The 27,032-nt window shown below is 49.9% G+C and overlaps 6 protein-coding genes across 6 annotated transcripts; 1 reads left to right on the plus strand and 5 right to left on the minus strand.

The window, feature by feature from the left end:
- Positions 1-11,925: 11,925 nt before the first annotated feature.
- On the minus strand, positions 11,926-12,784 carry PC9H_008605 (uncharacterized protein; the record flags this gene model as incomplete). Its single annotated transcript, XM_036778114.1, has 4 exons — positions 11,926-12,216; positions 12,273-12,401; positions 12,458-12,625; positions 12,674-12,784. The coding sequence occupies 4 exons, from the start codon at positions 12,782-12,784 to the stop codon at positions 11,926-11,928; spliced, it is 699 nt and encodes a 232-aa protein (XP_036629542.1).
- Positions 12,785-13,229: 445 nt separating this feature from the next.
- On the minus strand, positions 13,230-14,479 carry PC9H_008606 (uncharacterized protein; the record flags this gene model as incomplete). Its single annotated transcript, XM_036778115.1, has 4 exons — positions 13,230-13,512; positions 13,565-13,689; positions 13,747-14,112; positions 14,159-14,479. The coding sequence occupies 4 exons, from the start codon at positions 14,477-14,479 to the stop codon at positions 13,230-13,232; spliced, it is 1,095 nt and encodes a 364-aa protein (XP_036629543.1).
- Positions 14,480-14,812: 333 nt separating this feature from the next.
- PC9H_008607 (uncharacterized protein) lies at positions 14,813-18,189 on the plus strand (the record flags this gene model as incomplete). The annotated part of the gene is made up of 9 exons (XM_036778116.1): positions 14,813-15,146; positions 15,194-15,744; positions 15,798-16,005; positions 16,240-16,291; positions 16,343-16,478; positions 16,537-16,712; positions 16,769-16,865; positions 16,919-17,462; positions 17,525-18,189. 9 exons carry the CDS (start codon positions 14,813-14,815, stop codon positions 18,187-18,189), a joined length of 2,763 nt encoding a protein of 920 aa, XP_036629544.1.
- Positions 18,190-18,302: 113 nt separating this feature from the next.
- PC9H_008608 (uncharacterized protein) lies at positions 18,303-18,927 on the minus strand (the record flags this gene model as incomplete). Its single annotated transcript, XM_036778117.1, has 2 exons — positions 18,303-18,604; positions 18,663-18,927. The coding sequence occupies 2 exons, from the start codon at positions 18,925-18,927 to the stop codon at positions 18,303-18,305; spliced, it is 567 nt and encodes a 188-aa protein (XP_036629545.1).
- Positions 18,928-19,971: 1,044 nt separating this feature from the next.
- PC9H_008609 (uncharacterized protein) lies at positions 19,972-20,315 on the minus strand (the record flags this gene model as incomplete). The annotated part of the gene is made up of 3 exons (XM_036778118.1): positions 19,972-19,981; positions 20,018-20,193; positions 20,250-20,315. 3 exons carry the CDS (start codon positions 20,313-20,315, stop codon positions 19,972-19,974), a joined length of 252 nt encoding a protein of 83 aa, XP_036629546.1.
- A 1,845-nt stretch (positions 20,316-22,160) lies between these two features.
- On the minus strand, positions 22,161-23,049 carry PC9H_008610 (uncharacterized protein; the record flags this gene model as incomplete). Its single annotated transcript, XM_036778119.1, has 3 exons — positions 22,161-22,358; positions 22,405-22,518; positions 22,573-23,049. 3 exons carry the CDS (start codon positions 23,047-23,049, stop codon positions 22,161-22,163), a joined length of 789 nt encoding a protein of 262 aa, XP_036629547.1.
- Between the last annotated feature and the right edge of the window lie 3,983 nt (positions 23,050-27,032).

A 27,032-nucleotide genomic window follows, 5' to 3' on the forward strand; every position in this document is an offset into this window, starting at 1 on the left:
ACCTTCGTCGGATGTCTTGACGTCCAAACATGCCATGGCTAGCTATCATAACTTTTCTCGCGCCCTATGGTTAAAAACATCAGAGGTCCAGAACACAGAGATCCTGGTAGCAATATGCAGAGATCCCAAACCCGCGTTGTATGAGTTCGAAAGTGCCTGCTGTGAGCAGCTAGTCGGATCTTCAAGTGCGCCTTCAACTGCTTGAGTACGACCTTCTGGAGTCGCTTCACCCCATCCTACAAGCATTTGTCATTGGGTATACAGTCGCGGACAATCAAACACAGCAACTTTTCGTCATCAGTTCCATGTGCTGCCAAATGCATCCATATCCCCCATAGAGTGTAAAGACATCATATTATGGACCAAATGAATAGATTTGTACGATAGGATTTTCCGTTTTCAAGGTTTTGAGAATCAAACTCGGAAAATTTTGGCGGATCCCCAAAAAAGGCCACTAAAATCCCGAAAAAATCAGAAATCAACTCCTTTTCATTGGTGGATACCGCAGCCGAAAGGGCGCATCAATTGGTACGTTGGTTGGCGCTAAAAAAAATTATTACTTTTCGTCGAAGATGGCAGGTAAACGTCGCCGCAAAGCAGTAAATCGGAACATAAGTGGCCTCCGCGGCCAAAGAGGAGAGACAGTATCAAACGATGCGCAACCAGCTACTCAAGAACCCTTCACCCCAGCCATCACCAGTGATCCGGAGCCCGACAACGTGCCAATAGAAGCCGAAAGGGTGAATGACAGCGAAAGTGAAGGCGACTATGGTTCCGAACAGGACGACGTGACATCTAATGGCTCTGACGAGAGCGAGATTGATGCCGACGAGGAGGGATTTGATTCTGAGTGGGAGGAAGATATGGATGACGAAGAATTTTGCAGTCGGTTGATTGCATTGGCGGCCGAGTGTGGAGACGACCCAAGGGATGAAGATTGGGTGCCAGAACGAATGCGGCATCTTAAGAAGAAGAGGCAGGAGATGAAAAGACGTGAGTAGTGATGCTTCAACTCAATGAGCGCAGTAACTCACCTTTAAGAGTCTAGCACGTCCCAAGCATTACATATAAGAATGGCCCAGATGTTGCAAGCAAGTCTGAGCGGACCCGGTCACGGTATCGGAAGCACATACAGAGACAAAAAAGCCTCGATGTATATGGCTTCACGCAGACAGTGCACCATGCCTGTCGCCCAGACCCAGTATCCGAGCCAACAACAGTGTCATCCACCCCCGAACCAGGTGACATCCATTGTGAACTGCAAGGTCCATACAGTGATGGTGATTCAGACAACGTTGAAGAGCAACACGAACCTACCAACGAACCAGCACCCGAGCCGTCCAACTCTCCTGACACCTGCTGCGCTGATGATGCCAGCTCCGCTGGCGAATGGAACATTGACGAGGAGCTGGAAGAGACTATGTGGCGCAGTCCAGCATGTTATGACCATTGTCCTGGGTAGAAGGAACTGCAAGAGAGCATCAACAAGGATCTGAAGCGAAAAGACTTACTGTTGTCCAAAATCAACCAGTTGATTGCGCTCCGTTGCTTCAGCAATCTCCGACTGAAGGGCATGGGGTGGGTGGAGGCAAGCAAACATGTGGCCGGTGCATGGCATGAGGGCAAAGGACACTGGTTTGCAAGACAGCTCTGTGTGCTGGCAAGGCATTATCAGCGGTTGGGATGGCTTCCAGAGGAGAAGAGGGGGGGAGAAAGAAAGGCTTGCACCATTCTGCTCGATGAGGGTGTCAAGACGGCGGCACGTGATTGGCTTGCGTCCCAGAAGGTGGGATCCATCACTCCTCGCCTGTTCCAAGAAGCATTGAATAAGGAAATTCTTCCTGCCCTGCATGTCACGACAAAGAAGCCCCTGTGTGAGAGAACAGCTCGACGATGGCTTGTTAAACTGGGTTATCAACGGATGACAGTTCGGAAAGGTGTTTATATGGATGGCCATGAACGTGACGATGTCAAGGAGTATCAAGACAAAGTCTTCCTTCCGGCCATGGCTAAATTCGAGGCTCGCATGACAAAATATAAACTCAAGAATGGACAGTTAATTGCTGTCCCACCAGTTCTTGCACCTGGTGAGAAGGAACTGATTGCGTTGTTTCAAGACGAGTCAACGTTTCACGCTAATGAGTATGCACCCTCATTATGGTAAGTATATTGAACGACAAAAGTGTAAGAGACTTACAAATTGTCTGCAGGCTTTGGGAAGGTAAGAATGTGTTGCGCAAGAAGGGGTGTGGCCGGCTCATTCATGTATCTGACTTCGTTACAGAAGTATCCGGCCGTCTAGTTCTATTCAATGCCAATGGTGAGATCATTGAGGATGCACGTCAAATTATATATCCCGGTACAAACGGCGACACTTGGTGGGACCATGAGCAGCTCCTTGCTCAAGTCAAACAAGCAATTCAGATCTTCGAGATGGCACACCCTGGTTGCCAGGCTCTATTTATCTTCGATCAGTCATCTGCGCATGCATCACTCGGGCCAGATGTAAGGGGACACTCCTATTTTCTCCTATTCCCCTGTCCCCCTCCCTTCCTCCTCATTCCTTTCTCCCTTCCTTCATCCCACGGACTCTTACATACATCCCCTTTGCCCCCTTTCCTTTCCACTTCCTTTCCACTCACTCCTTTCGCATCCGAGCTTCGTCCGGTGACTCCGAAGTCTTCCCGCACTTTGGACTCGCCTCGGACTTGCTCGGACACTTCAGACTTGCTCGGACGCTTCGGACTTGCTCGAACTCGTAGATACACTTCAGGGCTCGTCCGGGCTACCTCTATCCTCCTTTCCCACTTCATTACTCCTTGTCCCCACTTCCCCAGGTCGCCGGCACGACTCCTGTACATTCCCCTTCCACTTCATTATCACATGTTTCCTTGTACCTTGTGATATTTGTTCGGACCTGTGGCTGGTGTACTGTACAGTTATCCTGCATTCCTCTCACGCTACTACAGTATATACTTCGCTTCCTGGCATGGAGAATCCTTATCCTGTTCTCTTTGGATTCTCCCTCTGCTAGGTGAGCAGCCCTCTCATGTACTGTAGTTAGTCTTATTCATTATCTTTGGATTCTCCCTCTGCTAGGCTTGCACTGTGCTGCCATCTTGAGGTTGCCCTTACACCAGACGCCTTACATGCTTTTGAAATGAACAAATCAAACGGCGGCAAACAACGACACCAGAGAGACACAGTCATTCCAATGAATAATCCAGTTGTCAAACTTCGTGGAAAGCCTCAGCCGATGAAACTTCCGAATGGCCAGCCAAAGGGATTGCAACAGGTTCTCGAGGAGCGTGGATTTGATGTAAAGGGGCTTAAGGCAAAGTGCAAGCCAGTGTGCCCATTCGAAAACAAGGGGTGCTGTATGGCACGGCTTCTCAGCCAACAAGACGACTTCGCAAATCAAACATTGTTGTTGGAGGAACTTATCCGCAAGGCTGGACACGAGTGCATCTTTTTGCCAAAGTTTCATTGTGAACTGAACCCGATTGAAATGGTAAGCTAGGTCTTAGAAATATAGACAAAACTAACTAATATATACAGTATTGGGGGTGGTGTAAATACTGTTACCGTCAGATACCCAAACGGACATTTGAAGACGCAAAGCAAGCTGCCCTTCAGTGTTTAAATTCCTGCCCTACAGATGTAATCCGGCGGTTTGCTAATCATTCCTGGAGGTTTATGGACGCATATCGAAAGGGTCTATCCGGGAATGCGGCTGCTTGGGCTGTGAAAAAGCAGAAGGGACATCGGACAGTGTCACAAAGGGCAATGCTATCTATTGAAGCGGTCCTAAATTAGTAGTTTAGCGCCTATATAATGTCGTTCAAACTCACCAAAATTTTGGCGGATCCTTATTTGTCGTGGGAAAAACTTCGGAGATATGTTTTTTGATGTATTTTCCTCTTCTGAGTCTGATCCTGCCCTCAGATTTGCCTCAAATGTGTTCGATCGTGAGATACCAAAGTTGCTGTGTTTGATTGTCTGTGACTGTACACATCAGGGAATTTACATCCCACTTGCCGGCTTTTACACTTTTTGGGTCCTACGAAAGGCCAAAAGTGCAAAAGCGTGGCAAGTCATATATTTATATTCTTGCGCAAGTGAATGTATTGAAGGCATCAAGAGCATCATTATGTTGGAAATTTTCTGGAAGAAAGCCGGTGCCAAAGCAGGGTACTAAGTGTGCTCCACAAGGTATGGTATCAAGGTGAATAATGTAAGGGGACACTCCTATTTTCTCTCCTTTCCTTCATCCCATGGACTCTTACCTACATTCCCTTCATTCCCCTTCGTTCCTTTTCGCTCCCTTTCCTTTCCACTTCCTTTCCACCCACTCCTTTCGCATCCGAGCCGCGTCCGGTGACTCCGGAGTCTTCCCGCACTTCGGACACTTCGGACTCGCTCGGACTCATCTATACTCTTCGGGGCTCGTCCGGGTTACCTCTATCCTTTTCCCCCACTTCATTACTCTTCGCCCTTACTTCCCCAAGTCGCTGGCACAACTCCTGTGCATTTACCCTCCACTTCATTATCACATGTTTCCTTGTACCTTGTGATATTTGTTCGGACTTGTGGCTGGTGTACTGTACAGTTATCCTGCATTCCTCTCACGCTACTACAGTATATACTTCGCTTCCTAGCATGGAGAATCCTTATCCTGTTCTCTTTGGATTCTCCCTCTGCTAGGTGAGCAGCTCTCTCATGTATTGTAGTTAGTCTTATTCATTTCTTTGGATTCTCCCTCTGCTAGGCCTGCGCTGTCGGCCATCTTGAGGTTGCCCTTACAGCAGAACAGGATCTCCCATCCTGGCACCAGAGCCCTACGGAAAACGTCCTGCGCCACTCCGGACTCGTTCCCGACGTCTCTCCGGTTTTGCGGACATTCCGGACGCTCTCCTGCTACTTCCACCCACCTCTGAGGACCCAAGGAACTCCATCCCTCGCTCCCCTGACGACTCCGAAATGCCGGGCGCTTCCAGCCAGATCCCGCCATCCGAGCCAGTCGCTTCAGGATCGGACTCCGAGACTTTGCAGACCTTGTGGGCTCAGACGTACGAACACCAAACCCAAATCAGCTCCATCCAGGATACACTCGCCCGAATTGAAGGACTCCTCCTAACACCCCGTCCGACTACTCCGAAAACGACTCCGGACTCCGAGCTGAGGGGCACTGAGGCCTCCCAGCACGCCCCGAGTCGATCCGAAATCACCCCGCGTTCCCGTTTGAAGCCCGCCTCTCCCCCGATCTTTGACGGAAACCGCAAGGATGGTCGCGCGTTCTACAACGCGTGCTCCATCTACTTCCAGCTCTGTCCGGACCACTTTCCGACCGAGCAGGCCAAAATCCTCTGGTGTCTCTCCTTCTTCCAGAAGGATCGAGCTAAGGAGTACGCGGACATGGTGCTCCGGAGTCCGAAGGATCCATACTTTGCGTCCTGGGCCGCCTTCGCAACCGAGTTCCGGACTCGCTTCCTTCCGGATCGGGAACGCGAAGCCGCCATGCTAAAACTGGAGTCCACCCGGTACCACCAAGGGCGTCGGACTTTCCAGGAGTACCTCGACGAGTTCCGGGACCTTGTAGACCAGTCCGGATACACTGAGGGCTCCAACATCACGATGAAGTTCCGCCGCGGATTGGACTCCATCATCCAGAGCCGTGTTGCCGAGTCCGCAGACTGTCCGGACGAGGATGACTTCGAGGAATGGTACAAGGCAGCACAGCGGGTTGCTGACAACCGTGCTGCTAACCAATCCTTCCACTTTGGCGTGCACTCCGGAAACTCCGGACACTCCGGATCCCTCGTCCGACCAGCAGCCGGCTCCGGAGTCGCTCGGACTCCTGCGGGTGTACTCCCCACGCCTCGGACTCAGCTCCCACCTTTGCAACCCCGTTTCCAACCTCCGCCTCCTCCAAAGGCTCTCTCACCCGGTGTCCCAATGGATGTCGACCACACCCGCTCCCGACCTGCCACCTCACAGCTCTGCTACCGATGCGGCAAGCCCGGTCACATGTCTCGCGAGTGCCCACTCCGGTATGACGTCCGGTTCATGACCACCGAGGAGCGGATGTCCGCCATTGAAGATCTCTTGACCGCGGCCGACATTGTAGAAAGTACGGGGACTTCGGAAGGAATAGACAATGAGGGAACGGCCCCGGTTGAGGAATCGGACACGGCGGATTTTGTCCGGACCAACGAGTGATCAGTGCGACCTCGTTGGTAAATAACCGATTTGCTTGTCTTAGCGTAGACGAAATAGACGATTCCAATCACTCCGATGATTCGTCTGACGTTAAGCAAGCAACTCCGGTTACAATCCGCACACTCCGAAGGTTTCGCCCGCAGTGGGAACGGCGGCTACCCAGTAGCTATAAGATCTCAGCGCTGCCCGACAAGCTTTCGCTAGATATACCCGTTGAAGTGCAGAGCACGGATACACAACACAGATGCACCCTGCAGGCCCTGGTGGACTGCGGAGCCACCGGAGTCTTCATGCATCCGCGCTTTGCTGATGCCCATGGTTTCACCCGACGCAAGCTGTCCGCTCCGATTCCGGTCTTCAACGTTGACGGATCACCAAATGAGAACGGATCTATCTCCGAAGTCGTGGACCTTGTACTCCGGTTCAAGGATCACACGGAACGGATGCTTTTCGCAGTCACTAACATCGGACGGCAGGACATCATCCTCGGATACACCTGGCTTCGGAAGCACAACCCCGAGATTGACTGGCAGACAAAGGAGGTGACCATGAGCCGCTGTCCGTCCGGATGCGACACCTGTCGGAAGGAGTTCCGCCATGACAAGTTGACCCGACGCAAGGAGTCCGTACGACTCCGGGAGTGTCGTACGGGTCCGATGCCAAGGGTTGAGGAACTGCACTCGGACGATCTCCCAGAGCTTCACGACTGCGAGGAAGATGATGAGGATGACAATGCTACAACTCCGGACGACTCCGGACTTGAGAGGGGTGACCGTATCTTCGTGGCTATTCCTCCTCCGACTCCGGAGTACCTTCGGAGTCTTCAGGAAGAACATATCCGGGCTTCGGAGACAGTCTCGCAGCGCCTTGCATTGGCTTTCCAGCGCAACAAACCCCACGATCCTCGGAACAGCGCAGTCCCGGACTTCCTCCAGGAATTCAAGGACGTCTTCGCCAAGGAGTCCTTTGATGAACTGCCCATGCCGCGTCCGTGGGACCATGCCATTGAGCTACTGGACGGAGCGGAACCGACCTCTACCAAGTGCTACCCGCTGTCCCCGGCGGAACAGAAACAGCTGGACGAATTCCTGGAAGAAAATCTCCGGACTGGTCGGATCCGCCCCAGCAAGTCGCCCATGGCTGCCCCGGTGTTCTTTGTTAAGAAGAAGGATGGATCGCTCCGCTTGGTCCAGGACTACCGGAAGCTCAACAACATGACAGTCAAGAATCGGTACCCACTTCCGCTCATCTCGGACTTGGTGGACAAACTCCGGAATGCTCGCTACTTCTCCAAGCTTGACGTCCGGTGGGGTTTCAACAATGTCCGGATCAAGGAGGGTGATGAGTGGAAGGCCGCATTTCGGACTACGCGCGGACTCTTCGAACCGTTGGTAATGTTCTTCGGACTGACGAATAGCCCATCCACCTTCCAGACCATGATGAACGACCTCTTCCGGGAGCTCATTACGGAAGGTGTGGTCATTATCTATCTGGATGACATTCTGATCTACACCAAGACGCGCGAAGAGCATCGCCGGGTCCTCAGGCGTGTCCTAGAGATCCTCCAGCGGAACAAGCTCTTCCTCCGAGCGGACAAGTGCGATTTCAAGCAGACCAAGGTGGAGTATCTCGGAGTCGTCATCTCTGAGGGTAAGATCGAGATGGACCCCGTGAAGGTCTCCGGAGTTGCGGACTGGCCGACCCCTCGGACTCGGACTGAACTCCAATCCTTCCTTGGGTTCGTCAACTTCTACCGCCGCTTCATCAAGGACTACTCGCATATCGCCCGGCCTCTCTTCGACCTCACTTGCGCAAAGGAATGGCAGTGGAACGACTCCGCTCAATCCGCATTTCTTCGGATCAAAGAGCTGATCACTTCGGAACCTGTTCTTGTCTTTCCGAAGGAGGATCGGCCGTACCGGGTTGAAGCGGACTCGTCGGACTATGCTACGGGTGCAGTCTTGTCGCAACTGGATCCGGATGATGGTAAATGGCATCCTGTCGCATTCTACTCTAAAAGTCTACAGGCTGCGGAGCGGAACTACGAAATACACGACAAGGAGATGCTTTCAATCATCCGGGCGCTCGAAGAATGGCGGCACTACCTTGAAGGTGCAGAGACTCCGTTCGAGATCTGGACGGACCACAAGAACCTGGAGTACTTCATCAAGGCCCAGAAGCTCAACCGCCGTCAAGCCCGCTGGTCGCTATACCTCTCCCGCTTCGACTTCACTCTCCAGCATCGCCCGGGTCGGACTATGGGTAAACCGGACGCTCTCTCGCGACGCTCGGATCACTCGGATGGTAAGGATGACAACAAGGATGTAGTGATGCTCAAGCCATCCTACTTTGCTGTCCGTGCCACGGGTGTCACTCTTGAAGGGGAGGAGAAGGATATCCTCACGGCTATCCGGACTGGAGTGCGAGATGCGAAGTTCGAAGACGCAGTGGCAAAGGCGGCAGAGGAGCTGAAGAAGACCCAGGGCAGTCGCAAGACAGTCCGAAGTGCGGAATGGTCCCAATCGGACGGACTCCTCATGTTCCGGGGTAAGATCTACGTTCCGGACTCACCGGATTTGCGTCGGACTATTGTAGCTCAGCACCACGACACCAAGGTCGCAGGACACGCTGGCAGATGGAAGACCCTAGAGCTCGTTTCACGCAGCTACTGGTGGCCCAACATGTCCCGGTACGTCGGATCCTACACCCGCCATTGCGACCTCTGTCTCCGGACGAAGGCCCAAAGGCATCCGCCCATGGGTGAACTTCATCCACTTCCCATTCCGGATGAACGCTGGGATCGCCTGAGTGTTGACTTCATCGTCGAGCTTCCGGAGTCCGATGGGTTTGATGCTGTCATGAACGTGGTCGACTCCGTAAGCAAACGCGCCCACTTCATTCCGACTCACACCACAGTGTCTGCCCTCGGATCCGCAAACTTGTACCTGCAGAACGTCTGGAAGCTGCACGGACTCCCTCGGTCCGTTGTGTCCGACCGGGGTCCGCAATTTGTCGCAGAGTTCACCCGAGAAGTCTACCGGATGCTCGGAATCAAGCTGGCTGCCTCCACTGCGTACCACCCTCAGTCCGGCGGACAGACGGAACGGACCAACCAGGAACTCGAGTCCTATCTCCGGATCTTCGTCGGAGAGCGTCAGGACGACTGGGCTCGCCTCCTACCTATGGCGGAGTTCGCGTACAACAACCGGGTCCATGCGTCCACTCAGCAGTCACCCTTCCTCCTGGATACCGGCCGTCATCCTCGTCTCGGGTTCGAACCTCATCAGCCACCGTCTCGGATGGAGTCCGCAAACGAGTTTGTAGACCGGATGAAATCCGCAGTTGACGAGGCTCAGTCCGCATTGGTCAAGGCTCAGGACGACATGAAGCGCTACTACGATCAGCGTCGGACTCCCGCTCCGGAGTACCAACCGGGTGACAAGGTCTGGCTGGACTCGTCAGACATCAACCTTGCCCGACCCTCCCGGAAACTCGGACACGCACGACTTGGTCCTTACAAGGTCGTCCGGAAGGTTGGCAAGGCAGCGTACCGGCTCCAGCTCCCTCCGGGCTTATCCCGTCTCCATCCTGTCTTCCCCGTGGTCAAACTCTCTCCCTTCGTTCCGGACCCCATCCCGGGTAGACGCCCTGTCGCTCCGCCACCTCCGCAGCTCGTTGACGGAGAAGAGGAGCATGAGGTAGAAGAGGTCCGGAATAGCAGACGGTTCAGTCGGGTCCTGAAGTATCTGGTGCGCTGGCGAGGCTATGGTATCGAGCACGACTCCTGGGAGCCCGCGAGCAACCTCCAGCATGCCGCCCAGAAGGTCAAGGACTTCCATGATCGTCACCCGGACGCAGTACGCGTACTCCGGACGAGTCCGATGAATCCGACGACTGCTCTACCTCTCCGGATGACTCCTGCAGCACTGGACCAGTCCTGGGAGCGTTGGCGCAGTCGGAAGGCTCCGGGCTCCACGCAGTCGTACTTCGACATCTTCTCGCAGCAATCCGGAGTTTCGGGGTTGGTGAATTCATGGCGCGGCAGGCAGGAATCTTCGCGTCGGGTCGCCGCAACCTTGAAGGGGGGGTGATGTAAGGGGACACTCCTATTTTCTCTCCTTTCCTTCATTCCATGGACTCTTACCTACATTCCCTTCATTCCCCTTCGTTCCTTTTCGCTCCCTTTCCTTTCCACTTCCTTTCTACCCACTCCTTTCGCATCCGAGCCGCGTCCGGTGACTCCGGAGTCTTCCCGCACTTCGGACACTTCGGACTCGCTCGGACTCATCTATACTCTTCGGGGCTCGTCCGGGTTACCTCTATCCTTTTCCCCCACTTCATTACTCTTCGCCCTTACTTCCCCAAGTCGCTGGCACAACTCCTGTGCATTTACCCTCCACTTCATTATCACATGTTTCCTTGTACCTTGTGATATTTGTTCGGACTTGTGGCTGGTGTACTGTACAGTTATCCTGCATTCCTCTCACGCTACTACAGTATATACTTCGCTTCCTAGCATGGAGAATCCTTATCCTGTTCTCTTTGGATTCTCCCTCTGCTAGGTGAGCAGCTCTCTCATGTATTGTAGTTAGTCTTATTCATTTCTTTGGATTCTCCCTCTGCTAGGCCTGCGCTGTCGGCCATCTTGAGGTTGCCCTTACACTCACGCTACTACAGTATATACTTCGCTTTCTAGCATGGAGAATCCTTATCCTGTTCTCTTTGGATTCTCCCTCTGCTAGGTGAGCAGCCCTCTCATGTATTGTAGTTAGTCTTATTCATTATCTTTGGATTCTCCCTCTGCTAGGCCTGCGCTGTTGGCCATCTTGAGGTTGCCCTTACAAATAACCTGCATAGGACAGTGGCCGTCTTCATCGTGCTCAGGACTCACGATCCACATTCCGGTTGCTGGGTGATGAGCTGGGGAATCGTCCAGATGAACGAACCAATTTACCAATGCGCATGGCACTTGCTTGTTTGTATATGCATCGAAGTATGAGAAGAGCAAGCGTACTCTTGCTACAAGTAGGCCATTCATGGTGTCCACATTGTCGTTGCCAGTTGAGATAAACATGGTGTCATAACGGGGAAAGCCGCCAAGCCTTGGATTGGAGCGAATCATCTCTCGGCGCATGCCACCCTCTACGCAAAGTTTGCTTGGGGCGTAGAACTGAATCGACACTGAATGGAAAACTTGGATCGGCCCATTGAATGAACTGTCTACAGCATGATAGTCTGATGGTAGTTTGGGGTGATTGTGCGTGTGGATGAAGTGGTGGAGGGCTTCAGGCAAATCGGGCAGTCCGATGTGATCTGCAAGCGCAAGCAGACTTTGCGGATAGCTATATTCTGCAAAGGATTGCCAGGTCACATCAGGAAGATTCAACTTCACTGGATGATCTGTGACAGTACGGACAGTTATTCCGGTGCTCCTGTTGTTGAAACCGCCACCAGTAGGACCTACCTGTTTCCAGTGACGAGTTACTGGGAGACTAGACAACTGGGGAACTTGCTGGGGTGCGAACATCATGGATTGGTGGATACATGGCCGCTATTATTGTACAGTAGCGACGGTAATGATAAACTTGTAACCAATCAATCCCCACCCAGTGAGCTTGAAGTAGATTCTGGCCGTCGATCAAAGTAAGCATACGGCCAGATTTGTTCTATAAATGGCAGGACAGACCTTCAAAGTTCGTTCCATGACTACTCAAGGAACTCATCACCAGATCCGTCAATGTCACGGATGTCGCCCTCGGCGAATGGTTCGCAGTCGATGGCATTTGAAAGTCTGTCGGGAATAAAGACAGACGTATCATGGAAAAGGATTTCCCAGCGCTTGTCTGTCATGTTCTTGTCAATACCTTTGAGCCAGCGAGCGGCGACGGGGCCCCACCTCTCGGCCTTGAACCCATGAGACTTGTTGCGCTTCAGATCTTTCTTAGCCTCTTCAATCTGATTCACGCCCTCCTTCCAGCCATCCAAGGCACGTTCTATCTGTATTTCAAACACATCAGAGACCGATTATCATATTCAGGACTTGTTAGACATACCGCTGCACAGACAAGGGCAAGAGCACCCGCTGGACGACCGAACGCCTTCTGGGCTTGTAATACAACTCCCATATGGACCGCTAATACTTTAAGGATGAGATCAGAGAGGTATGAACCTCTATTGCTGGGCTATTTGTCCGGAGCCTCAGTCGCTTGGAGATTTTGTATATTTAGAACATGCTCACCGCGCCAGAGGGATCTCGGTAGATGAACTCAGGGACAGTGCAGTACTGGCTTTTGAGGGTGTTCAGTACCTCTTGGGGTGTTGTTGCATCTGCAGGTATGAGGTTGGCTACCACAGCAACGGCGGCTTTCCCTATAGCACTGCGGTGATCCCCGATCGTGGCTCCAGCCTGTTAAAGTTTGTCAGTTATTGGTAGATGTCAAATCATTGGCCTTACTATAATAATCAGAGCTCTATCGTCAGCAGCATCTGAAAGCTCGGGAAACGTCTCGATCCACAGCTGCTTCAAGGTGGGCAAGAATTCCGGGTGGCTTGAGGCACTGAACATGTTGGGCAACGTCCCACTCCAGTTTATTAGCGAGGCACGCAATACCTTCCACTTTTGCATATATGCTGACCATTGTCCCCTAGGGAAAGGGAGATCACGGATGGCCACTTTTTGGTTGGGGTGAGCGCTGCTTCCGGCGATTGCTAGGTGTTGGCAGTGGCAACGGCGGCAACGTCCTCGGATGTCGACTCTGGTTGGTAGTCTTGAGTGAAGGGAGGGACACTGGGCCTTTGAGACGCCGGGTTGGATCTTGCAGGTAGGTTCTTTCTACTACTATTAGTAGTTACTGATCGCCGTGAATCAGCATGAGCTGGAGTGGAGGCAATGGACAGCCTCATCGCGTGCTAAACCAGCCCAGTGTGAGAGCAAGGCCACCAGCCTCACAGCAAGCATGGTAAATCAAATATGACGAACATACCTGCGAAGTATTTCTTGCAGCAGTGGTTCAGATGCCAGGGCCCTGGGTACTTGCTTGCAGCCCTGCTTGTCGGACAGTCGCGGTCTTGCTAGTGCGAACGGCTTCGAGCATGTCGGTGGTTTCATCAGCATCCCACTCCCCATCCGTCTGAACATTGTCGTCGTGGTCACTCAGGCCATTGTTCAAGTTGGTGGGAAGTTCACGGCTGGTGGCATGGGAAGCAGAGCTTCGTTGCTCAGGCTTCAACTGATTGGGTGGGTGCCAGTCCTTTCTAAGTCCACCTAGCCCTGTGGTTTTGGCGTGCTTGCCGCTGGCAATCATCGGAATCAATAGTGAACATGGAAGTAGGGCTTCAACTTTACCTTTCATGGTCTTTGATACTCCCACCAGTTGAAGCGCCTTGAGCTTTCCGTTTTGTTCCCACCAACATGGCCTCTCTCAGCCTCTCACGTTGAGCAAGTACATCTGCTTGAACGACCCCTCGCTCCTGGCAATAGACATGGCCGGTGAGTATTTGCCCAAGATATGCTGACAATGCACTTACCCTTTTCCCGCTGGTAGCCTGAGCTGCTTTGCCCTTTGAGGTCGAGCTAGTTTTCTTCTCCGGAATCGCGATCACATCCATATCTTCAACGTCACTCCGCTCTTCGTCTCTGGTAGGCTGATACTCATGGTCTTGGGAATCTGTATCTGATACATCGACAACAGTGACAGAATCTACTTCCTGGACTTCGACATCCTCCCATGTGAAGTCTGGAGCATTGATGTCTGGAAGTGATGGGCCCTCACTCATGCTCGCGCCCCCTTCTTTGCCATCAGATACATTCACCACTCTGCTGGTGACTTTTTTAGGCTTGCTAGCCTTCATAGCATGCTTGGACAACTGGAACTTTCGGATGTCGTCAATGATCTCCAAGGTGAGTGACAGTAAACAAGATACATGCCTTTGAACCTACTGACACATCCCTATTGGTACCAGACTCTCCACCAACATCGATGTCTGGACACTCGGCAACACAGCGCCTTGCAAAATCCTCGAGAAACAAGCACTCCTCTTCCTCTGCGATTTTGTCCAGGGCATTGTGATGTGCCTGGTCGTCGATTAAACTTTTCATAAGCTTGTCAGCCTTTTTTGCGTTGTTCGCGGCTCGCACCTCTGCTGATGAGCGGTGTTTCTGGGTATTGTCACGGATGATCTGACCTGGATGTGCTGTCTTGTTAGATGCACAGGTATTGATCGTGCGAGCCGGCTGGTCCTCAAGATCTGCCTGCGCCATCTGCGAGTCGGGTTTGCTCTTGCATGCTGATGCAGTGCGGCACCTGGCTGGAACTTATTGTTCTGTTGGGAGTTCTACTCCCCCAGGCTGAGTAGGCTGAGTCGTGGACTGCATGCAAGATTGCAAGGCCTTGGTCAGAGTGTCGGTACGTTTTTTTGGCGGAGCCATGTTGATTTTGGTTGTTGATATTGGACAGTTCAATGGTGAAATTTTACAGGTATCTTTTGCTTGATTTTGTTCATTGAGGGCCGACATTTTCAACTTGTTTGAAATTGCCCTTAGTTGGGTTTGAAATTCCTGGTCAGCACACGTTACTCTGAGCCACAGTTTGGCATGATATCTGATTCCCAAATAGCACTATCCTTAGCCATGGCCAGACGGTGGCTCCGCTGTGACTTCAAAGGATGCGCTGGAAGGTTTAAGAGCTACCGCGGTTGCACTCACCATGTTTGCAGCAAGCATTATAATGGCAACACAGTTCAACGTGGCTCCCCGCTACCGCCAGATGCTATTGCCAGTGGAAGTAGTGTGCATTCGGACCACAACAGTGACACTTCAGATTTGGATAATCCAAGTCAAGCAAGCCACAGTGTATGTTACAACAATGAGGGGGATGTACCTTGGGCCGAGCCTAAGACCAAGAAGACATCCCACCTGCAACTTACAGGTTAGTTCTATGTATCCGTCTTAGGCTGAATTGACCTTTGTCTCTAGGCACTCCATGCCACCATGACAGCGATCAGCTAGAACCGGATTCTCCCCCACCTCCGAGAGACAAACCTAGCAACAATGATTGGTCACCTTTCGATTATAGCATGCAATTCCAGATTGCCGACCTTCTCTTTCACAAAGACGAGATGTCGACTTCCAATCTCAACGAGTTATTCACTCTCTTGGGACTCAACCCACCGCCACCAGCCACTTCTGACTCTGAAGACTCAGCCAGTGACATGGGCATAAACCCCAAGGCCAGTGCTCCCTTTAAGGACCACGATGACATGTATAACACCATTGATGCCTTGAAGCTTGGTGACACTCCGTGGCAATGTCTGAAAGTCAACCCTTGTGGTACGGCTGAAGAACCACTATGGAAACAGAAGATCTACAAAGTTTGGTTCCGAGACCCGGACATCGTACTGCAAAACATGCTCGATAACCCTGATTTTGATGGCAAATTCGACTATAGTCCTTACGTTGAAGTCGATGACAAGAATAACAGACGCTGGGGTGATGCCATGTCTGCTAATTATGCATGGCGTCATGCAGTAAGTCTTGGACCTTCGGTCTTTGATGAGTTATTAATCGTCCCGTTTCTTAGACAGAGATCTATAACGAAAACCCTGAGCAAAATGAGCACACCATGTACTGTCCTATTATCCTTGGAAGTGACAAGACCACGGTATCTGTTGCTACTGGACAAGTTGAGTACCATCCATTGTACCTCTCTATTGGGAACATTTGGGGCAGCACTCGTCGCGCGCACCGTCAAGGAGTTATACCAATTGCCTTTTTAGCCATTCCGAAAGGTATGTCTATCAGTATCACCTCGCCTTCTAGTCCACTGTAGCTTCGCAATTTTCTAGCCGATTGCCGCTATGATACTGATGTTTCGTTTTGGAAATTCAAGTGCCAACTTTACCATTCATCAATCTTGGCGATCTTCGCCTCAATCAAGAACTATATGACTACTCCTGTCGTTCGACGGTGCCCCGATGGCCATTTTTGCCAGGTAATCTTCGACTTTGGTGTGTTTATTGGAGACTACCCAGAGCAAGTAATGCTCGCAGCCATTGTGCAAGGATGGTGTCCACGGTACGTGCTATATATATTTGCAGCAGTTACTGAACCAGAAGTGTACCGTAGATGTACAGCACTGTGCACCGAACTGGATAATCCAACATTTGCAGCAAGACAAGAGAAAGAGCATACAAATACATTGATTAGTACATTCGATCCAGGAATCCTATGGAACAAATACGGAGTGGATGATGACATCATCGTAAGTTAATGTCTTATTCAACCACGGTCTCGCGCTTATTAGTCTCGCTAATGGCCAGCCATTTACGAATGATTTTCCTCGAGCTGATATTCATGAGATGATATTGCCTGATCTCCTCCATCAAATCATCAAAGGTACCTTGAAGGATCATCTGGTAGCTTGGGTGGGAGAATATCTAGAACTTGAGCATGGTCAAGCGGGGGCCAAAAGAATTATGGATGAAATTGATCATCGGTGAGGCCCAAACTTTAGGTATCTCCGTTTTATACCAAATTGTGAATATGTTACAGAATAGCAGTGGCGCCAAGCTTCCCTGGCCTTTGTCTGTTTCCAGACAGTCGTCAGTTTAAACAATGGACAGGCAATGATTCAAAGGCCTTGATGAAAGTATGTACTCAAATACTGTATTGCAATGGGGGGCTAACCAAAGGTGAATTCAGGTTTATCTGCCTGCCCTTGTGGGGTTTGTTCCATCTGAGATTATCAAGACGTTCCGAAACTTCCTGAATTTCTGCTACCTTGTCCAACGACCAGTCTTTACGCCACAAACACTTGAACATGTCAATCAAGCTCTGGCAGTGTTTCACCAATCTCGTGAGGTCTTCCATGATCTAGAAGTTCGTCCTGATGGCTTCTCATTGCCACAACAGCACTCGCTCATCCATTATCCCCACCTCATTCAAGAGTTCGGAGCACCAAATGGATTATGCTCATTGATTACTGAATCGCGGCACATCACAGCAGTCAAGAAGCCTTGGAGGCGATCCAGTCGCTGGAATGCCCTTGGTCAGATGTTAACCACGAATCAAGGTTTGAACAAGCTTGTGGCAATGCAAACTGACTTCGAGACCCGTGGGATGCTGCCTATTTCTCGTGACGCAGTGCCAAAGCCAGTCCCATCTGATCCACTAGATGACTCGGCGGAAGGATGCGCTCCCACAGATGATTTAGTCGAGGGCAATGTTATGCTTGCAAGGATGAGAAGTACAGTGCCACCCCCAATCTACCACCGGTTTAAACTGACAGTGATATCCTGTTTGTACTAGTACGCAACTATCCTCGCCATATGGATCTTCTGGCTGAACACATCAACATTCCCAAACTTCATGGACTCACACGGCGATTCCTATACAACCACTTGTATCCCCATGCGCACTATTCCTCTAACGACATCACCTTGGACGACTGCCCTGAGATCCATTCCAAAGTATCTGTTTACCACTCTGCCGTCGCCACATTCTTTGCACCAAGTGACATGTCAGGTATCCGGGGTATGCGCTGTGAGCGTATTCACTCTACTCCAGACTGGCGTGGCAGCGGAGAACAGAGGGACACTGCTTTTGTTGTGGAGGACCAGGAGCACCCAGGTTCTGAAGGCATGGCCGTAGTCCGTGTTCTTCTATTATTTTCTTTCAAATATGATGACATGTTGATTCCCTGCACTTTGGTCCGGTGGTTTAAACGATACAGCCAACGTCCCAATGCGAATACCGGAATGTGGATAGTTCGACCGGAGACCACTGGCCAGAATGACATGCCTGTCCTATTGGTTGTTCACTTGGATAGCATGCTTCGCCTTGCGCACCTTCTTCCTGTCTTTGGACCGGCATATCTACCCTCGCCGTTCTCTCATATGCACTCCCTTGATGCTTTCAAGGCTTTCTATATCAATAGATACATTGATCACCATGCATTTGAGATTTTATTGTAGTGGTGTTGGTCTCTTACTGTATTAACATGAACTTATTGACACATTGATCAAATTGCGGGAGATGAAGACTGTTTTGATTGTTTAACAAGAATGTATACAACATAGTGTGGTATTTAGAATGTCTCCGCAATGCTAACTGCATCCATCTCACGGATCTCCAAGTCCACCGCCGCCGCCGCTTCAGTCATCCGCACTTGCTCTTGAGCAAGAAGCATGGCCTGAACCGTTTCCGCAAGCTCCACGCCACCAGCATCGGAGGGTGATTTTTTGGTGCACAAGACATCACAGAGCATCTGCACTTGCTGTTGGCTCTCCCGGAGAAGCCGCGAGACAGCGACCATCTGCTGCTCATGGGCTTGTTGCAAATGCTGCACGTCGCGTTCATACAACTTGAGGTGGTGACAATTGATGCCCCCTGAAAAATGGGGTAACCTTTTAGTAAACTAGGAAAATGAAGCAGACAAGGAACACACCGTCACAGGTGCGGCCACCGGCAATGCTATGGGGTCTGCTACCATCCACCTCCGATTCAGGCTGAGACTCCTCCGAGTCATCAGCATCAATGGGTGCTCTGCGCATCATGTGGGTGATGCTGGGTTGACGAGAGCCAGAAGTGAGATTCATAAAGGAGAATAGAGCTCGCAAAAGGGGATGGCGGAGCTGAACTTGCCCATTGACAGTATCAGGTCTCCTTGGGGAGAAGATGCAAGGAAGCGATGGTGAGAGTGTACGGGGCATTGCGAGATGATAGGTGTTGATGCAGTGTCAATGATCGATTCGTACGATGGTTGCGGAATCAAGTCACTGTTTGTACTTATTTAAAACTTCAAGAAGTTTCCCATCAGATGATTGACATGGCACGCATAATCCATGCCACCTGTCCAGATCACCAGTACCCCTGTTCCTCCCAGTCTACTTCCGGTGGCGGCCAGTGATTCCAGAAAACTGCGATCTTGCTGATGCAGGGCAACAAAACACACCAGAGCAACTAAAATGTACGTCGTCTAGTAGCTAGCCAGATTAGTGTATCTGTTCGCGGTCCAGGGGCAGAGGCATGTTCAACATCAGGACCTGGAGGCTGCCCTTGGTCGTTAACATCACTCCCTTCCTCCTTGTAGTTGAAGGCAAGTGTGGTGCCACAAAACGGGAGGATTGGGGGATGATCACCAGAAGCGACATGTTTCATTCAGCATTTGGCGCTGCCTATACACTTGCCGCAAAGCAAAGAGCTTGTCGGACCGAATGATGGTTTGTAGCATTTGTTTTAGAGGTTTATTCCGGTTCGGCCGATGCCATGGTTGCTTGATAGCCGGAATATGCTTTGATTCGGTTATTGATGTACATAGTCCATTTGGCGAACCAAATAGCTCGATACCATCTGCGTAATTCATAAGCGCATGTTGTCGTGGCAGCGATATATCAGCTCAAACATGCTTTTCAAGAAAGATGTTACAATAGCAATGGAAGTCAGCAAGTTGAATGCGAAACTGTTGGAGATCCTTAGTTGAGATAGAGTTCCGTCGAACGGAGATAGAGTTCCGTCGAACGATGTAACAGCAATTCACAAAGGCCACGATGCATTGCACCGTTTCTTCTGGTATGTGCCCACAAATAGCAGCAATATAAACCTATGTTACGCTGTCTCAGGAGATAATACCACTCAAAGGTCCGAACACACCTTCATTAATGCCTTAGAATCGTCACCCGTCCACTGGTTGAAATCTCTACCATCAGGAAAGCGGCGCAACCTGGGATATGGGGGCACAGCAGATATTCTATGGTTCATTTCAGGCTGTGAAACGGATGGGAACTACATGAAACTACTCACTGTTGGTCAATATCTTGGATAATGGCCAATGCAAGTGACTTCGGATGTGCCTGTAAGATGTAGTCTTGAACCCAGGTTACCAGATGGTCTTTAAATGTGCCCTTGATCAACTGGTGAAGTAAATCTGGTGTGATTGATTCATGAATGTCTGCACGAGGGAATCCATGTGTAAACAGCTAAATCAAATATACAAATGAGTGCAGGAATGTCAATATGTTATCAGAGCACGCACCACAACATCACTACGCAGTCCATATTCATCCCACACGATTCCAGGATCAAAAAGATCCAACAGCATGTCAGTCTTCTCATGTGTGCGTAGATGCGCGCTGCTGTCATCGAGATTATCAGGGCGAGCATCACATCTAGAGAATAATTATTGTTAGTGCAAGTACCTGCCTCCCACGTAGCAAAACCCTACTCCGGACACCATGTCGACACAATTCCAGCAAGCCATACTTGCTCTGGGTAGTCGGCAATATAGGGTCCAATTACGGGTCCTGTAATGAAATGAAAGGATCTGTTCTTACCTTTAGTTGGGATGCTTGGGTGCTTCTGAAAGAGGGTGGCTATTGGGATAGCCGGATGCCGGTGATCGGGGAATCGGGATCTTTATCTATCGAGTCAAAACGTCAGCGCTAATCCCCTCGCCCTTCTCCCTTCTAATTGTCGTCATCCTGCCCTTTAACCTTTGAATCTTGGCTGTCCTCTATGACTGTTCTTTCCGCGTCCTTGCTTCAATATGGTAGGCTCCCGTTTATTTGTATACTTTTTTACAATTTTACAGCTGCAATGAGCTCTATAAAGGGTCCCGGCTCTCGTCCTCTGTCTCCAGCTTCCTCGACCACTCGCATCATTCAAACCGACTTTCCTTCGTCTCATGCAGCCATCAGCTCAGCCAACCACCGTCACCAGTGCGCGAGCGAGTCCCGACGACACTCAAGCAACCTCGGATCTTTGCGTGACCCTGTAAGGGCAACCTCAAGATGGCCAACAGCGCAGGCCTAGCAGAGGGAGAATCCAAAGATAATGAATAAGACTAACTACAATACATGAGAGGGCTGCTCACCTAGCAGAGGGAGAATCCAAAGAGAACAGGATAAGGATTATCCATGCTAGGAAGCGAAGTATATACTGTAGTAGCATGAGAGGAATGCAGGATAACTGTACAGTACACCAGCCACAAGTCCGAGTGAATATCACAAGGTACAAGGGAACATGTGATAATGAAGTGGAGGGTAAATGGACAGGAGTCGTGCCAGCAACTTGGGGGAGTAAGGGCGAAGAGTAATGAAGTGGGGGAGAAGGATAGAGGTAGCCCGGACAAGTCCCGAAGAGTATAGATGAGTCCTAGCGAGTCCGAAGTGTCCGAAACGAGTCCGAAGTATCCGAAATGAGTCCGAGCGAGTCCGAAGTGTCCGAAGTGCGGGAAGACTCCGGAGTCACCGGACGCGGCTCGGATGCAAAAGGAGTGGGTGGAAAGGAAATGGAAAGGACAGGGAGCGAAAAGGAACAAAGGGGAACGAAGGGAATGTAGGTAAGAGTCCATGGGATGAAGGAAAGGAGAGAAAATAGGAGTGTCCCCTTACAGACCCCCAAAGTTTGTTATGCAATTCTCGAGGCTCCCTTAACCCCTTCCCAGACATGTCAAGTGCAATATATGGCCGCAAATGTGTTGGTGGAGGCATATGCCACCGGAATGTTCCTGTGCGTATTTTGTTGCCCTCCTATCACTTCACAACTAATTTTCTTCTTGTACAGCTCCATGCACGACAAACTCCTTTGCAGGCGAGTCAAGCACAACCTCGACTGGCCCACAGACCGTCTTAACACCCCCCAAGGGTGCATGTTCATATCGCAGGTCTGATGGCTGGTTGTGGTGAGCTCTCTCATCTATCCGCTGCCTCAACTTCCTCACCGTTTGCACAGTATCATCTGAACACCGCTTTGGGGTTGACTAGCATTTGTTACACCATTTTGGGTGTTGCTCTTGGTATGACTGTTTTTTTACCTCTTTATTGTGTGTACTCAACATTAGCAGAACCCATTTGCCAATTCCTTCGAGCCTAATGTTTGAGGTTCCTAGTGAAGTAGGCATCCTACATATCTCGTAGTCTAGTAGCAAAAAATATATTTGTGGTTTCTACTCTGTTGGCATGTTATGCCAATCAGATTCTTCTAATTCCTCCTCTGGCTGATACTGAGGTACATCCGCTTCATTGATTTGCGGAGTCTGAGCCCGTTGGGAGACGTAACCACTGTAAGGGTTCTGCCACTTGAGTTGACGCGGCGGGGGTAAGATAATGGTATCTGCGGCAAGAGTTCGGGCCGTCGTGGCAGCCTGCATTGACTTTAGCTTTGTTGTTTTGTATTTGTTGTATACGTACCGATGTAAGATGGCCATCTAATAATACAATGCTTCGCAAAATGAGTTTGACAGTGTAGGTCCCTTTGCTCGGGAGGCTCAGCATAGAAGCCTGAATTTCGACGATATCGCCGATCTGAAAAACAATAGGCATTGTCGGTTTATATCTGCTTCTTCGGTTCAGTAACACATTTAGCTTTGGGGCCTTATCGACTTGCCTGTTTTGGTCTGCATGAGATGTTTGGATGTAATATCCTACTTCGTTGTCCTCCGTATGCACCCACTTTGTCGCATCTACCTTGCCGAGGATTCCACGTGGATCAAGTTCTGGATTTATACTGACAACGTCGAATCCCGATGCCTGTTTAATGGGTGTGAAGAAACGAGAGCTGGCAGTGAGCGCGGGAGACTCAATGGCACCACCATTGCCTGCATCACGGTATTTGCTGATGAACTCGGGGACTGGCTGCAATTTCGCATTAGGTGTGTAACGACTGAACATAGTGTACATGTGGCAACAGTTTTGCACAATGTTGTCGAAGGACTTGGATCCAAGTCCGGTAATTGTTATGCTCTGTCTTGCATGAGCCAATTGTTTCGCTTTGTTGGGCCGACTGTTTCCACCGAACATGTAATATTCAGTTTTACGGGTGTAATTCGGTGCCATGGATGTACAGTGACTCAAAAAACCCTTTCTATGTTGGTCACTTTTGCACAAAACACTGAATAACGGAGGAACTACTGAAAATGATAGCTCAGGGTCAGTGTAGCATTTGTAGTGCCCCTTCTCCGCTAAGTGACAAATCTTGACTCAAGTCAATTGGATAAGTCTAGGGTGTTCTACAGAATTTCTAATCAAGGGATGCATTGAAAGGGTTTTTTGAGTGTGGTTCCTGAATGCCTTGTTCCTGGCTATTACTCATCATAAAGTCTCAGTATCATCAGGATGACACATATGATGTCATCTATTACTCATCCAGGCACAACCGGCACTATATATAAACTCTGTCAGTTGTTCATCTTCCCTACAACAATGAAGTCCATTCTCAACTCCCTTCGCACCGATATCACCTCTGCCCTTCTTAATACCAGTCATTCTCAGGCCAAGATTGCTCTCAAGTTGGGTTGTAGTGCAGCTACTGTCTCTAGGGTAGCTCGCCAGGTAATCCCTAACAAGGAAAACCTGGTGGGTGGACGTCCTAAGAAGCTCACTATGGCTGATGAGAGGGCAATCATCAGCCAAATCAACTCTGGAAAAGCTGAGAATGCTGTTCAGGTCACCAAAAACTTGAACAAAGTCCTCAGTGATCCTGTCTCCACACAAACTGTGCGCAATGTCCTCAAGAAAAACGATATGAAGGCTGTGGTGAAGAAGAAAAAACCCTTTCTATCGGTCAAACATCGGAAAGCACGTCTTGCTTGGGCTTTGAAGTACAGGAATTGGACAGTGGAGGACTTCAAGAGGGTATTGTGGTCAGATGAAACTAAAATCAACAGATTTGGGTCAGATGGTAGGAAATGGGTGTGGAAACAGAAGGGGGCACCTTTGCAGGATCGGGAGGTTGAAGGAACTGTCAAGCATGGGGGTGGAAATATTATGGTCTGGGGGGTGATGGGATGGAATGGGGTGGGGAGAATGGTTGAGGTTGAGGGGAGGATGGATGCCCAGCAATATGTGGACATTCTAGCTGATGGTCTCCTTCCCACCATTGAGGAGTGCGAAATTCCTGCAGAGGATGTGATCTTTCAGCAGGATAACGACCCCAAGCACACCTCAAAATTGGCACAGAAGTGGTTTGAGGATCAAGGGATTGTGGTCATGGACTGGCCTGCCCAGTCTCCTGATATTAATCCCATTGAACACCTCTGGGAGCACATCAAACAGCAACTCAACACCTACAGTACACCATCTAGAGGAGTACATGAATTATGGGAGAGGGTTGCAGAGGTATGGGATGGGATTGATGTGGAGGTATGCCAGAACCTTATATCAAGCCTTCCCAGGAGGATTGAGGCTGTTATCAAGGCCAAAGGGGGGAATACCAAGTATTAGATAGTACACTCAAAAAACCCTTTCAATGCATCCCTTGATTAGAAATTCTGTAGAATATTCTAGACTTATCCAATTGACTTGAGTCAAGATTTGTCACTTAGCGGAGAAGGGGCACTACAAACACTACACTGACCCTGAGCTACCATTTTCAGTAGTTCCTCCGTTATTCAGTGCTTTGTGCAAAAGTGACCAACATAGAAAGGGTTTTTTGAGTCACTGTACTTACCTGGATCTCAGCTCAAAGGGAGGTAACACACAGCTGGCAATGATTCCTTGAATGGCTATCGACACTTCTTCCGCTTCGCCAGTAACATCGTTCAGTTGAATTAGTTTTGACGCTGCGTTGCTCTCTTCTTTGTGGAGCACATTGCGCTCTCCCACATGTTTGGGTGAAGGTCACCTGAATGGCTGAACAACACCTGAACAACACCTGAACAACACCTGAACAGAATCCAAACATTGGCTGAATTTCTCCACCAAAACTCTTTTTTTTGGTTCAGATTTTGTTCAGGTCACCTGAATTGTTCACCTGAACATTTGGTGAATTCAGGTGAATTCAGGTGGAATACATTAGTACTACTTCTTGTTGCAGAAATTCTTGAATAATGGCTCTTTGTAAGTGGGAAAACTGTTCAAAGAGGTCAACAATACTTCTTCCTAAGAATATCTTTTACTCTGAACACTGTTCTACTAACAAATAGTATATTGTTACAGTGGGAAAATATTACCCAAAGTAGAAGTTGTAGAGCCATCTTTTCCGACTCTGCTGGTATAGATAGCATTGTGAGAACTTGACTTATTAGTGAGAAAAATGTAAATTACTTGAAAAAACAGGGAAAGGTTTCAGTTTTCTTACTGTATAGACTGTTTAAGAGGTCTACTACATTTATCAGCAGTTGTTTTGTCAATGCTAAACACTCATTATGCTGAAGAAAGAGTTTCCTGACGTTCCCACAGTAACAAGAATTTTCCCATGGTCAGTATTAAACTTAGTGAATACTTTTGGGAAAGACCAAGATACTTTTTGTAGGGTATATCAACCTGGTTATGTGACTGTTTGTAGAATTCTCATGAGACTTTCATTGTTCTGCAGTAGTTGATAGAAATAGTATAATCACATAGAAATGACATCATGGATGACAACCATATTGATGAGACCATATTCAGGTGTTGTTTGTATGTGGTTGAGATGATGTTTGGGTAATGTTCATGTGATGTTCAGATAATGTTCAGGTGATGTTCAGATGCTGCTCAGATGACATTCATCTGACATTCAGATAGAATTTGGATGATCTCTGTTCACCTGAACATCACCTGAACATCATCTGAACACCATCTGAACACCATCTGAACATTATCTGAACCTGAACAAAGGCTACAAACAGAATCTGAACATTACCTGAACATTTGGTGAAATTCACCTGAACAGTATCTGAACAATACCCGAATACCTGAACATCACCTGAACGTCAGATGAACATGTGGTGGACTGCAACATACACCTTGGCTTCAGCTTTGAAGCTGTGCCCTCCTAGCCCTGCGGTGTCCCAATTTCGGAGAGAGCAAGGTGAGAGGCAGGCTCTGCAGAGGAGCCCGCAGCAAAGACTTAGAAGGCAAGAGGATGGCAAATAGGAACTAAGATTCAGAGTAGAGAATACATGTGTACTAGTGCTACTATAAATACTAACTAACACATGTATGTAGTGAGGCTAGTATGTAAGTACACATGTACATGAAACATGTAACAAAGTAATCCTAGTACTGTGCACCATGCATAAGCCTCAAGGGTGGAGCCCGAGGGATTCCGAAGGTCCAAGTATCTGAAAGGGGCGTAGGGGGGACCCCTAAGGGGGCGTGATGACTGGTCTATGACATTGACAATGGATCTGCCGTAGTTGTTAAGAGCCACACTCGCAGGGGGCTCGGGATACGCGGACCCGCGGGTGCGCGGTTCCACGTAGACGCGCGGGGGAAACAGGGGAAACAAGGACGTACGGGCTTGGCTTCAGCTACTGGCTGCACCTCCCACACTCTTGCGTGCCCTGTATTTCCGGGAGGGGTCCTACGCGGGTACCGAGGGTACGGGCGGAGACGAAGGGGTGTGACGGAGGGAGAACCCACTAGAGGGGCAAGAGTGCGAGTGCGGAAAAGGAACTAATATTCGAACTAAGGTAGCTGTATGTACGGTACAGGACTATATACTAAGGAACACGCGGCGTCCGCGCGTTCACGAAACAGTAATGAGTTTGGTCGTAGTAACTACAGTGTGCTCAAGTATGTACTTAGTCCGTAATCCGGGAAGTCCGCGTGGCCGCGTGTAAGCGCGGCCCGAGCCCATAGTCAGGAAACGCACGTGGGCGCGCCCCTAGTAGCCCCTAAGGGGTTCCTTGGACGCGCCTATAACAGTACCTCCCCTTTAAGGCTGAGACCCATAGAGGCCTAGACGCTCATGACGTGCAGTGATATGGTGATGATGCGGCATGGGCGTCATGAGGGTCCGTGGTGAGTCAGCCTCTGCGTGCACGTGAGCAAAAGAAGCGCGGAGGCGAGGTGTGTCAGCAGTATAAAAGGCAGAAGCACGGAGGAGCGAGGCCATA

Source organism: Pleurotus ostreatus (genome assembly GCF_014466165.1).
Source record: "Pleurotus ostreatus strain PC9 chromosome Unknown scaffold_6, whole genome shotgun sequence".
NCBI lineage: Eukaryota > Fungi > Basidiomycota > Agaricomycetes > Agaricales > Pleurotaceae > Pleurotus > Pleurotus ostreatus.